The 12779-nt window shown below is 57.2% G+C and overlaps 2 protein-coding genes across 2 annotated transcripts in view; both read right to left on the bottom strand.

Moving 5' to 3' along the window:
* Positions 1 to 1086, bottom strand: part of PTPRCAP (protein tyrosine phosphatase receptor type C associated protein) — a 3141-nt gene extending 2055 nt beyond the window's left edge. Inside the window, exon 1 of the mRNA XM_006171288.3 lies at positions 755 to 1086. Within this exon, the coding sequence (XP_006171350.1) occupies positions 755 to 757 (3 nt within the window). The 5' untranslated portion in view covers positions 758 to 1086. The remainder of the gene's footprint in view (positions 1 to 754) is intronic.
* Positions 1087 to 1228: 142 nt separating this feature from the next.
* Positions 1229 to 7048, bottom strand: CORO1B (coronin 1B). Its single transcript, XM_006171285.3, has 11 exons — positions 6951 to 7048; positions 5950 to 6152; positions 5467 to 5589; positions 5235 to 5364; positions 4829 to 5010; positions 4623 to 4742; positions 3854 to 3958; positions 3638 to 3783; positions 3245 to 3302; positions 1828 to 2106; positions 1229 to 1665 (listed from the first exon to the last, which is right to left on the bottom strand). Exons 2-11 carry the CDS (start codon positions 6148 to 6150, stop codon positions 1540 to 1542), a joined length of 1470 nt encoding a protein of 489 aa, XP_006171347.1. The 5' UTR covers positions 6151 to 6152; positions 6951 to 7048; the 3' UTR covers positions 1229 to 1539.
* Between the last annotated feature and the right edge of the window lie 5731 nt (positions 7049 to 12779).

Below are 12779 nucleotides of genomic sequence, written 5' to 3'. Positions count from 1 at the left end.
AAAAAAAAAAAAAAAAAAAAAGCCAGGCAAGTATAGGTGCTCAGTAAGTATTGACTGTGTCTATACTGCCCGCCTCAGGGGCTGGAGGGGAGGCCGTGGGGGGAGACAGAAGGGATGGGAGAAGCTGCAAGGTGGGTGTCAGGGTTGGCTCTAGTGGAGGCTGGTGACAGAGGGACCTGGACTAGCCCTGAGGCAACTGTTCATCTTCTGCTTGGCCAGGTCCAGATGGGGGTCCTTGAGGCCCCTCTTCCTCCCTCCTAGCCACGGGACTGCCCCAGCTGCAGGGTTTCCGTTCAGTTCTGTCCCTGAGGGCCTCAGGCGTGCAGTACCTAGGGCTGGGGACTGGGCAGGCGCAGCTGCTAAAGGAAGCCTGCGGTTGGAACAAGGCGGGTGGGGGGTGTCTTGGGGGAGGGGTGCTAAGGTGCAATCAAGAGCCTTTTTTCACCTCCCAGGCTGTCTACCCAGGCTCCAGGCATGAGTAGGAGCTATACCCAGGTTCCAGCTCCTGAGAGGCGCAGGTGAGGGTCTACGAAGGGAGTCAGGCCTGGAGTGCGTGCTGGGGGTCACACCCCAAGGCCCAGAGAGCCCAGCTCTGAGGTGAAGAGAGAAAGGCTGCTACCCTACACTTTTCCTGGTCTCACCTCTGCCCAGGGGCAGTGTCGGGGGGTCCTTCCTCATCTTGGTGTCCTTGGTGCCATCATCCCATCCCTCCTGTGACCCCTACCCCAAGAACCCAGCAAGCTCCCACTCTTACCATTGGTCCACTGGCCTTTCTGCGCTGGGCGCCCACCTCCAGCTCCGGCTTAGTGTAGGGCAAGGAGTGAGTTCTTGTGCTTTCAACTGCAGCTGGGGGTTACCCGACACGCTTCCGCTTCCTGCCCACAAAACCCCACCCACTTGTCCCTACCATGGGACCCTGAGAGGGGCCTTGGCCTCGCAGGAACATCCTGACCATGCCAAATCCTCACAGATCTCTTTCTGGATGAGGCTGGGACTGTGGGGCCTGTATCCACACCTCCACGGGGAAGACCTGGGCACCCAGCTCAAAGCAGGTCATGGCTGTGGAGGTGTCCACAAGTCTGCCTCAGTTCCCGTCTGAAGAATTCAGTAGCGCAAAGACAAGGCTGTTCATGGCCCCCAGACTCATATCTGTGACCTCTGCAGCCTTATCTGTGCCCCGGCTTCCAGACTTCCTTTCCCAGCCCCTTGGGTAGCAGCAGGTCAAACCTGGCTTTAGAAAGAGAATTTTATTTGGAATGAAAATATAGAGCCCATTCCTCCTGCCTCCCCTGGGGCTGGAGCGGAGGGCTGGTGGGGGGAGTGGGGGTGGTCCTTCAGAGTACAAGTGAGCTTGCCTTGGTATAAAATCCTCCACAGTAACAAATGACGAAAGCCAGGTGGGGCTCCAGCATTGGTCCCAGGACGGGTCAGGGGTGAAGTAGCCCTTGACCTTTCCCAGAGGCGCAGCCCGCCAAAAGAAGCTGAGTAAGAGGGGAAGGAGGTGGCGGCAGTGGTGGTGAGGGACCCTGGGAAGGGCTCCTATGCATCCCCGTTCTCCATGCGGCCCAGCTGCTCCTCCAAGCGGCCAATGCGCTCCCCCTGCTCCTTGACCAGTGCCCTCAGTGCTCGCAGCTCCTGCATCACCTCCTCCAGCTTCCCAGCCTCCTGCAAAGTCATCGGGGGTCAGGGGTTGCCCAGCCACAGCCCTCCCCAAACCAACCGCTGAGGCCTGAGGCACAGAGAGGGGCACTAAATGTCCCAGGCACACACAGCAGCCAGGGCCATTCCCAGGCTTCTCAGCACCATCCCTGATTCGGAGGTACATACCCTGGCTCCGGGGAGGCTGCTGCTAGGGGTGGTGTCAGCAACAGGGGCCGTGGGTGTAGAGGCCCCTGGGCGGGCAGAGCTTGGGGCCACAGCAGGCCGGCTGTCAGATAATACGTTGCGCCGGCTGACCTTCAGATCCCGCTGTTTGCTGGGCACATAGGCCTCCCGCAGTGAGATGAGGATGGGGTCAGCGTCCCGTCCGCTCACCCACTCCTCTGCTTCTAGGGCCGCCTCAGGCCCAGCTGTGTCAGGGTACAGGTCATCCTGGAAGAGGTCCGACTGCACAGGGAGTTGGGGAGGTCAGGATCAATCAGCCCCATTTCCCCATCAGGATCCTTTCCCGTGGATCCTGGATGGCTACCTTCTCATCTCCTGCCTGGCATTCGGGCTTGCGATCTGTCAGCCCATTCTCTAGTGGCCTGGTCCCCAGTGACCTTAAAGCTCAAATCTGTCCTTTCACTTCCCTCTGGACACTGCCATCAACTTCCTCTGAAGCCTTCCCCTATGTTCCCTGTATCACCCTCCCCTGCAAGGCACAAGGGTAAGCCATGTGGCTTTGTGGGACTTTGTGGCCATATTTGTGTCCCCTGAACTGAGCTCTTAGGACAGGTTCTATCAACCTCATTCTCAGCTTTACCCACTAGGATGTGCCTGGCACTCGAATGGAGGGTTCGGTAAACACTCCCTGGAGAGCAGTACAGGTGTCAGGGCTCTTGGCTGGGCATCTGCAGCCAAGCCACAAGTGGCCCGGTCCTCCCCCATGGGACCCTCCATGCAGCCACTCCTCTCATTCTCACCTCTATGCCCTGTGCTTGGCCTTCCTCCCACTGGATGGCACCACCCTAGCCATACTATTGGGTCTGCCTCCTACAGGAAGAACTTGACTGCCACTGTCTGACCCTGGCCTGTCTCTTGTGGCTCATCCAGGGGAGTTCCTCCACTCACCCCATCTTATCCCTGCTTGCCCTCCACCCAGCATGGCCTGACCTCTGGTTAGGTACAAGGGGGTGCTGGCATCTGTCCAGCCCACTGATCACACCCCACACTTGGTCACATCCTCTCCACTGACCTTACCCAGGTTACTCTTGTGTAGCCTCTCTGCTAGAAAAGGGAACAGGGGAGGGACCAGCAGTTAGTGTAATAGCTATGTCACTGGACTCCCATTTGGTTGACCATGGTTCGAGTCCTAGACCTGGTGGCTTAAACTCATGCTGGGCGCATGTGCGTGTGTGCCCAGGATCCCAAGAGAAGAGGAGAATGGAGAAGGGATCGCAGTGTGGCCATCCCCCCCTGTGGGGTGATTTCTCGCTTTCTGTCTCTGCCTCTCTCTGTTTTTCTGGCAAGTGCATGTGCCCTATAGCAAAAACCTCTCCAAATAAAAAAAAGAAAAGGGAACAGGGAAACTGGGTGGCCTCACCTTTCTTGGCACAGTCATGACAATGGGTTCGCACTTGCGCTCATGCAGTTTATAGAACCTGGGAAAGGGACGAAAGGGCTATGAGTGGACCCACCCTCAGCTCTCCTGGCTCTCTCCACCTTCCACTTCCACCCCACCCCAGGCTCTCCTCCAGGCCAACCCCAAGGCCCCTAGGACTTTCACACTTGTGACTTGCTCTCACGGCCTCCTGACTTGGGTTCCTACAGGCTGAACCCCCATCCCTGAGTTCCCTGTGGCACACTTTCCTGAGGAGCCTCTGTGACCTGACCTCTCACCTTGGACGTCCATGGCCTCAGGCCATCCCACCCCTAGCCTAGTCTTGTCCCTGAGCTGAGCTCCACTTACAGACAGCCTCCTTGGTGCCCCTCTTACCGGGCAATCTCACACTTGCTGACCTCCAAGCCTCTCTTGGGCATGCTGCCCATGCCCCTCTGGGGCTCCTTGCTGGTGAACGTGTTCAGGAAATGGATGTAGGGGGGCTCATCTGTGATTTCAAAGTACCGGATGCTGGAGTCGCCCTGTGGAGGGAGGGAGCTCAGCACTCAGGCATCCCTCCTTCCTGCCCCGGCCAGTCCTGCCCACACCTACCTTGCCACAGATGTAGACCATGCTGGTGTCGGCATCGTAGAAAGGCAGCAGGGCCCCGTTGCTTGAGTCCAGCTCCTGCAGGGCCATGGGCTCTTCAAAGTTCTCCTGACACATGGAGGGGGCCATCAGGCCAAGCAGGAATCCTTCCCTGTCCCAACATCCATCACGCCTGGTCTGACCTGACTTCACATGCAAGCTAGCGCTGCCCCCTAATATGCTGTGAACTTCTCCACCTCTGTACTCTGCCCATGTGGTGTGTCCCACCAGGCCTCCTAGCTCTTCTGTACCCCAAGGGTACCACTTTCCCAACCTCCTCTAGGCCTCAAGACTCCCAGCACACAGAGCAAGTGCTAAGAAATCTCTACTGCAGGGAGCCTGAGGTACCAGGCAGCACCCATTCCTGCCTCAGAGGGGCTCTGGGGAGAAGGGCTGCAGGTCAGACAGCTACAGGTCAAAGGCTGGAAGGCTTACGAGGGGAGGAGCCTCTGCACCGGGCCTTGAACTGTGGCTGGCAGTACAGGCGAAGCAAGGAGGGAAGGGCCTTACAGTTGGCAGGAACAATGTGGGTGAAGACATGGAGGTAGTGGGAGGCAACGAGGGAGTGTCAGAGAGGACGGGTACAGGGAGAGAGAAGGCTGGCCAGGCCCCAGGTTTTAAGAGCAAGTGTTGGGCTAAGAACCTGGGAGCCACAGGCCTAGCCAGGGTGACCCCAGCCTGCCTAGGTCAGGAGTCTCGAGCCTGTTCGCTCAGGATGGCCACCACCACTCACTGGGTCCCAGAGCGCCAGTTGCCGCTCGCTCATGCGGCTGAAGCCTGTGGTGAACACCTTGCCATCTGCCAGGAAGATGGCCCGCATGGGCCGGGCACCCTCGTGAGCCTTCTCGCGCTCCTGCAGAGAGACAGACTGGTCAGTGCAGTGCCCAATCAGGCCTCTGGACCTGTCCACTGCCATCCATGCCCACCAGGGCCACGTACTGCCACCAGAGTGCCCCGGCGGGGGTCGATGATGCGCACGCTCTTGTCCTTGCAAGCTGAGCAAAAGAGGCTCCCGTTGCGGTTCCAGCTGACATTGTAGATGAGGTCAGGGTGCAGGCTGTCCAGACGGTACAGCTCCTCGGCTGTGCCCACATTCCAAATGAGCACCACGTTGTCGCAGCCTGGTGGATGGGGGTCATTGGTTTAGGCCCAGGTAGGCCATAGCAGGTTGTCAGCCCACCAGGCCCACTTTGCCCCTCTGGGACTAGGCTGGGCCTCTTGACTCTGCAGGCCTCAGTTCTCCCATCTGTCAGATGGGCCTAGGAGAGGCTGCTGGGATGTTTGAGCCATGTATGGAGAGAGGCATGGGGGGCAGGGTGGGGAGAATGAGGGGGGCCGTGCAGACCTGCACTGAGCAGCACGTTTCGGGCTGTCGGGTGCCAGGTGACGATGCCCACTCGCTTGGTGTGCCCCTCTAGCACCACCACTGGCTCTGTCAGCGGGGAGGCCAGCCCGTTCTCCGGGATCTGCCACACCTGTGATAGGCAGGGGTAGGGACGCCGGGCTGAGGCCTCTGCTTGCCCCCGGTGCCAACAGCCTTGAGCCATACCCAGGAGTGCGGCCCAACCAATCCTCACCATGACTGTGCAGTCCTCGGAGCCACTGGCGATGACTTCGTCATTGTGGGGACACCAGTCAATGTCCAGCACAGGTCCTGTGTGCCCACACACTGTTGGGTAGGCCTTGTCAATGCGGCCTGTCTGTGAGCATGAGGGGGCAGTCAGAAGGGACCGAAGAGCCCTACGCTCCATCCCTCCCAGAGCCTCAGTCTTCCCTCCACTGAGTGGCAATGATGTGCTTGGCCCCGGCCAGCAAGGGCCCAGATGTGATCGCCCCACCCACCGGGTGAGCAGGAAATGTTCATGGCCTCTGACCCTGACTCGGTGGCAATAAAACGCTTTCTCCTTCTGTGCTAACACCTCGTGGGCAGTAAATCTGCACTGTGACACCTGCCCAGCAGTATAGGGGTGGACACGATAAGGGATGTGAGGTGTGCAGGAAGGCTCAGCAGGTGTGGCCCAGGCACTTCTAGTGCTTCTCCCAGCCCTGACGGGGCCTACCTTGCCTAGCGGAAGCACCAGAAAGGCACCCCCGCCACTGGCCTCCACAATCACTGCCAGGAACTTGGGGTTGGCTGCGCAGAAGGTGCTGTCCCAGGTGACACGGGACACTCGAATGTCTTCATAGCACTGGTCATTCTTGACCGGCTGCCCGAACACATGCCGGAATTTGCTCTGCCGGACCACTTTACGGAAGGACATGTCTGCAGTGCAGAAGGGCCTGGATTAACTCAGCCCATCCCAACAACCCCTGGCCCTCCCAGGGTGCAGGAAAGGAAAGGGGCAAGATGCAACTGAAGACCGGGTAATTATAACCCACCTGGGTCTCAGTTTCCCGGGTTACAGAATGGGATCACAGGGGCAGACCCTGGCTGTCTCCCAGGCAGTGATCTGAGGGTAAATACACTACTCCCAGCCCCATGGCTGCTGAGGTCTGAGGGGCTTGCAGGTCTCAACCCTGGCCCCTTGCTGGCTCCAGTATGGGGGCGGGCAGGAAGTGGGAAGTGCCCAAGCCAGAGCAAGCTTAGCTCTTCTATAGGTCCCAGCCAGTTGAAAGCAGCCTCTTTCCTGGCCAGGGATTTGGAGGCTGGGTGATGGATGGGGAGAAAAGACAAAAGGAGGCAGGAAAGGTCTCCCCACTGATGAGTCGCACTAGGCCCCAGTTCTGAGTCCCGGGAAAGCCTAGGGAGCTGCAGGAAGACCCAGGCCGGCCCAAGGGGGCTGGCAGGACTGGACGGAGGTCGGGACGCCATTGCCAGGCCTGCAGTATCCCAAAGCGACCTAGGAGTGCAGTTCAAGGTGAACGAGGAACCCAACTTCCAGGGACCCCGACCCAGAGGGGAAAGGCTGGGCAGCCAAGTGGAGTTGGGACTGACGGTGAGTACGGTGGGAAAAAAAGCTCCTCGGATTCGCAACCCCCACCCTGGTTCCCTGAAGCTTCGCCCGCGCAATCCCGCCCAGCCCCTGCCCGCGCCCCCAAGTCCCGGCCTCGCCGCGCCCCCCGGGGGCGCCAGGGGCTGCAGCACCAGCCTCGGGCGGCTCCGGATCCCGGCCTCTGGGAAGCAGGAAGCGGGAATCAGGAAGTGACAGAGGAGGGGCGGGGCGGGAGGCTGGGCGCTGCGCTTGGAGCCGCGAGCGAGGGGCACCAGGAGTGGGGTCTGGGCAGGGCCAAGGGGAGTGTAGTCCCGCAAGGACCCGGGGTTAGGAAGCTTCACCTAAAGTGATGAGAAGTCCCTCGGAGGGAAAGGGACTGGGTGGGGTCTAGGCCGCAGGCACCGGTGCAGCCTGACCTCGAATCCCCGGCCCCTTTTCCGTCCTGCTTCCCATTCAGCATCCATAGGTGTGCCCCGCCCTCCGGATCCCCCACCTGATTGCAAATCTCCAAGGAACACTCCCTCGGCCCACCCCCACCCCCGCCCAAGCTGCGCCATTCCAAAATGTAGTTTGTACATGGACAGTTCATATATTTACATGCCTCTTTTTAAGTTATAAAAGTTCATGCTCTTGGTTAACAATGTAAACGAAATAGTGTTTTAAGGAGTGCCCAAGGCCCAGACATCCATTCTCTCTGATAAGTGCTCTAGGGTCCTGCTGGACACTGAGGCCGCCACTCAGGTCCCTCATGGCTTCTTTTCTTTCCTCCATCATCTCCTGCAGAGCCCTGGAGGTCAGTCCACAGGCCTCCTTCTCCTCCTGTAGCCACCCCTATGCTAAGGCACACAGAAGGGCCTCCCCAGATTCATTGCATCCCATCCCACCCTGGGGGGACTCGGGTGTCCCTGTGGGTCCTGCTTGGCCTTGGCTGCCTCTCTTGTTCTTTCCTTGAGCACCTCCCACCCGCGGCCCCTTTCCCAGAGAGAGGAGTTGAGGAGGAAGAAGGGGGAAGAGCAGAAGTCAAAAGGAGCCTTGTCTTAGGCTATATGGGGCCCCTACTATGTGCCACGGGTCGACTAGGGCTTGAACCCCATCTCATTCCCATCACTCTGTTGTGGATACAGTCTCAAAGAGGTGAGGTCCTTGCCTGAAGTGACCCAGCAGTTCGAATCCCCATCTGTTTGGCTCCAAAGTTCTTACTTTTCCTACTACTCTGTAAACCCTAGGGCTGGCCTGTCCTTCCAGGTAGGGTTCTTCCGGTGGGCCTAGGAAGTGGGATGCATCCCCTAAGCCTTCCCTCCACTGATGCAGCAGCAGCTGCCAGAGGGCCTTCTGAAGCTCAAACCTGACCCTGTTCCTTCCCTATGCCCAACCCTCCTTTTGATGCCTCACCATCCCTCTTGAAATAAAATTCATAGCCACCACATCCTCCCTGCCTGCCCGACCCCTGCCCACCAGCCCTCATCACCTACTTCCTTCCTCTCCCTGCATGTGGTCCAGTGACACTGACGTGCCTGTTCCAAAAACATACCACCTCCATTTCCACCGCAGGGCCTGGGCACATCCTGTTCCCTCCATCTGGAAGTTCTTTCCCCAGATCTTGAAAGGGCTCCAGGTTTCTGCTCAAATGTCACCTCCTACTAGAGCCCCAGGGTCAGTCGGTCACCCCCTGGCCCTAACTTGTTGCCCCTGCATTGTTCTTAATCACTCCCTGATGTTACAGTTGATACTTGTTTGTGTATTTGCTCGTGTTATGGCCCGCTATGATGTCAGTGAACTGAGGACAGGGACTTTGTCACAATTTCTACCTTATTCTCAGCGTCTAGAAGAGCTGGTGCACTTTATGTGATCCTTTAACGTGTGCTGAACGAATGAGTGAACAACAGCTGGAGGGGAAAATGGAGCAATGTTCATATTCGCAGCTCTCGGAAGTCCCCGTGAGGGAAAGGGAGGGATAGCTCTCATCTGCAGGGGTGAGTCTGCCAGAGGGCAGTGGAGTCTAACCCCAGAAGGTGTGTTTGGGGCGAGGTGGGGCTAGGCAATGTCTCGGGGTGAGCCCTCCCTCATGCCCCTGTTTCTTCCAACACAACACCCTCCTTGATGGACCCCTAGAATTCCTTCCGGGGCCAGATGGTGGTGCAGTGATGCACCTTGACCACATGGGAACGGTCCTGGGTTCACATCCGAGGACCACGCCCTGCTCGCCAGGCTCACGCGCATGTGTGCCTGCAGTCCGGGTCAGCTGAGGGTGGGTCTCAGAGTGAAGACCTCGTTAGGAGTGGTATTCTCTCACTTTCTCTCACTTTGTGAAAAGTGGGGCTAGGCCCTGGTGTAGTGGTAAATTGTGATGCTCTGCGAGGCTGACCTACATGGGAAGGTTCTGGATTCACATCTGGATTCACCTCCCTGAGTACTCCAGGCATGTGCATGGCCATGATCCAGGGCTGGCTGAGCCTGGGGATGGATCATGGTGTCAAGGCCCTATTGGAGGTGACTGTGTCTCTGTTTCTCTGTTACTCATGGAAGAAATAAAAAAGCAAAACAAAACAAAGCAAGTGGGGGACCAGCAGTTAGCGTAATGGCTATGTCGCTGGACTCCCACGTAGTCGACCGCGGTTCGAGTCCCGGACCCGGTGGCTTAAACTCACGCCGGGCGCGTGTGCGTGCGTGCCCAAGATCCCGAGAGGAGAATGGAGGAGAAGGGATTGCGGCGTGGCCAAAAAAGCAAGGGGCTGGCAGGTGGCATGGGGGATAAAGGCGCTGGATTCCCACATGGCCGACTATGGTTTGAGTTCTGAACCTGGCAACTTGCTTTCTCACTTTCCCTTTCTCTCTTTCTCTGGTCAAATTAAAAAAAAAAAAGGAATAATAATAATGGAGTTAATTAATTAATTAATTAAAACAAAACAGAAACTCCTCTTTATTCTACAAAACCCTTCAGGACACTGTTATTTCTCCTGGATAGCAATTACTTTTTTTATGGGTGGGCTTTTCCTTGGAGAACTTGGAAGTGGGGCTGACTCATTCCCCAGGAGGAGGGGTTTGGAGTGTCGACAAGAGTTGAAGACTAGTGACTGTTACTGAGATTTTATTCCTGGATCTGCCTGCCATGTTGAAAGGCTTTGAGACCCCTGCCCGGAAGAGGGCGAGGGGCACTTCAGAGAGCCCCAAGGGGAACAGAAGAACAGGCCCTGCCCTCGGGGTACGAAGATGAAAACTTATTTTGTTTTATGGAGGAGGAAGGGATGTGGCGATGGGGACAAAACCTGGTTGGCAGGCTTTCTGCCATGTGGGCTCTGGCCTGTGGCTCAGTCTTGGTCCCAGGCCTGGGTGATGCCTGGAGGTGTTCACTGGTGTCATCGTTTTAGTGATGAGCAATTATGAGCACTTATTCTGTGTTAGCCAAATGTCCAAGCACTTCATGGGCATTAACATTACTAGGACATGAGAAAACGGAGTCCCAAAAGAGGCCAAGAGCCACATTGAAGGTCACATACCTGAGAGTGGTGAAGTCAGGATTCAAACAACTGTGGAGAGACACCGGGGACCCCACTCAAGTCTCCAGAATGTAAGGCTGGACTCGGGCATCTAGCAAATGCTCAATAGATAGTTTAGGTGAATGAATTCGACAAATTCACGCCTGTCCAGAAAGCTCTCTCCCTTCCGGGCACGTGTGCGTGCGTGCCCAAGATGCCGAGAGGAGAATGGAGGAGAAGGGATTGTGGTGTGGCCATCCTGGACCTCAGCCTGGGGGTGATTTCACGCTTTCTGTTTCTCTGTTTCTCTCCATCTTTCTGGTGATCACATGCGCCCTATAGCCAAAACCTCTACAAACAAACAAAAAACACCACCACTACCAACACCAAAACAACCAGAAAGCTCTCTTCCATCTGCCTCAGTGCCCACAATTCCATCATTAAGAAACAGTGTAGGGCCAGCTGGTGGTGTGCTGGTTAAGGCAGCGAAATCCCACATGGCTGACTGAGTGGCCTGAGTCCTGGACCCGGCAGCTTGAAAAACACTGAGCATGTGCGTGTGCATGTCCAGAATCGCAAGAGGAGAGTAGAGGAGAAGGGATTGTAGTGTGGCCATCCCCCTGAGGAGCGATTTCTCATCCCTCCACCACCAGCTCTCTCAGGTGACAGCACATGTGCCCTATAGCAAAAACTGAAACAAACAAACAAAACAAACAAAAAACCCACGACAGTTATACTTCCAGTGTCTTCACCTCTTCACCAACACTACCCAGCACACTTCCGATCCTTCAAGGGAAATATCTTCAGCCCATTTTACTGAGTAGAAGGCTGAGGCTAAGAGCAAAGCAGGAACCAAAACCCAGATCTGATCGCCCTGGTCTGGGCTGCCTGCATAGCCTGCTGCCTTTTTAAGATGCAAGCACCGAGCCTGGCCTCGGTGGTGTAGGCGGTGGTGTGCTGAACTACAGTGCTGGAAGCCACGTGGCTGACCTCAGGTTCAGATCCCCAGTCAACCTGAAAACCCACCAGGTGCTTGCATGCCCAAGATCCTGACAAGCTAGAGGGCTGGGGGAAGAGGATCACAGTATGACCCTGTCAAGGGTGCCCTACCCCTCTTTCTTGTGTGCACACTCGTGAAATAAAAATAAGCTTAAAAAAAAAAATGAGAACCCCTAGGAAGAGTAGCACATCAGTCATCATTGTCATTTACATCAGCTGGCCGCTCTCAGCTGCTGGTGGTCACAGTTCTGAGCTAATGGGAATTGGCGGGGGTGGTGAACAGGGGCGAGAGGACAGGACGTGGGGGTTGGGAGAAGGCTGGGTGGGGGGGTGCCAGGAGCCCCCCTCCCCCGCCCCCGTGTGAAAAAGGAAGTGGGTGGAGCTTGGAAGACAGACTTTTAACACTTCCTTGTTTTTCCTGCAGCCTCTGCAGCTTGAAGGGGAAGAGCCAGCTCTGCCCTGGAAATGCCACACACCCTTGGGTGTCTTCTTTCTGGAGCTTCTGGTGCCCACAGTGCTGTGTGCTTGGTCAGCCTCCTGATGTTGTACTCCGGGCACTCTACCTGCAGCCCCCTCCCCTACACTGAGTCTTTGTGCAGCCCTCCATGAGGAGCAGGTGGAGTCAGACTTCGATGACGTTCTCTGGACCTTCCCCGCAAGACACAGAGGTGGCCCAAGTGCAATCTCAGGCCATCTGTGTGTCCACAACCCTGGTTGGGTCAGGACCCCAGATGCTCAGGTCAGATGGAGGCTCTCCCTCCTGCCTCCTCCCCTCCATCTCCAGCTGCCTGCAGGGACCTCCTTGTATTCTAAGGAAGAAAGAGAACATCTGTGCACGGAGCCCCTGCTGTGTCCCGGGGCCCCACACACTCTCATTCAGTCCTCACTCCCGCAGGTGAGCTTGTCCAGGGTCACCCAGCAAGGACATGGAGGAGCCGCACTTGAACCCAGGCTCAGCAGCTCCCACCTCTCCTGCCAGCTTGCTGAGGGACGGCCTGCCCCAGCCTCACTGCCTACAGAGGGTTGGAGACTGGTGGAGGTGCTTGGCCAGTCCGGAGGCCTCTCCGACCTCAGCTCCTGCTTGGGGCTCTTGGAAGCCTCCCTTCTCTGCGGGGACTTTTAGTTTGGTGTACTCACGTCCAGCTGGAGGACAAGAGAGGGAGGTCAGATTAAGCCCAGGGAAGCCCTCCCTGCTCTCTCTCCAGCAGAACAAAGGCACAGGGGACACTGTCAGCGGGACCCGAGGAGGACAGAACCCAGCAGGACATTATCAGCTGTGGCTTGAGTTGGGAGGGACTGGGGCAAGGGACGCTCACAGCAAACTGTCTGGGACTTTTGACTCCTTCCTTCCACTTCCCCCAAGGCCTCCTTCCAGGCCCCAGAGACGCTGGGGTTTTCAACAACGACCTCCTCCATGGCTGCCCACCTCTCTGACTGGCTGGCTCCTCCGTGTCCCTCCAGCTCCTCTGCTGCCCAGGCAGA

Source organism: Tupaia chinensis, unplaced genomic scaffold (genome assembly GCF_000334495.1).
Source record: "Tupaia chinensis unplaced genomic scaffold, TupChi_1.0 Scaffold149501_1, whole genome shotgun sequence".
NCBI classification, from domain to species: Eukaryota; Metazoa; Chordata; class Mammalia; order Scandentia; family Tupaiidae; genus Tupaia; species Tupaia belangeri.
This window is presented reverse-complemented; position numbering and strand designations above follow the sequence as displayed.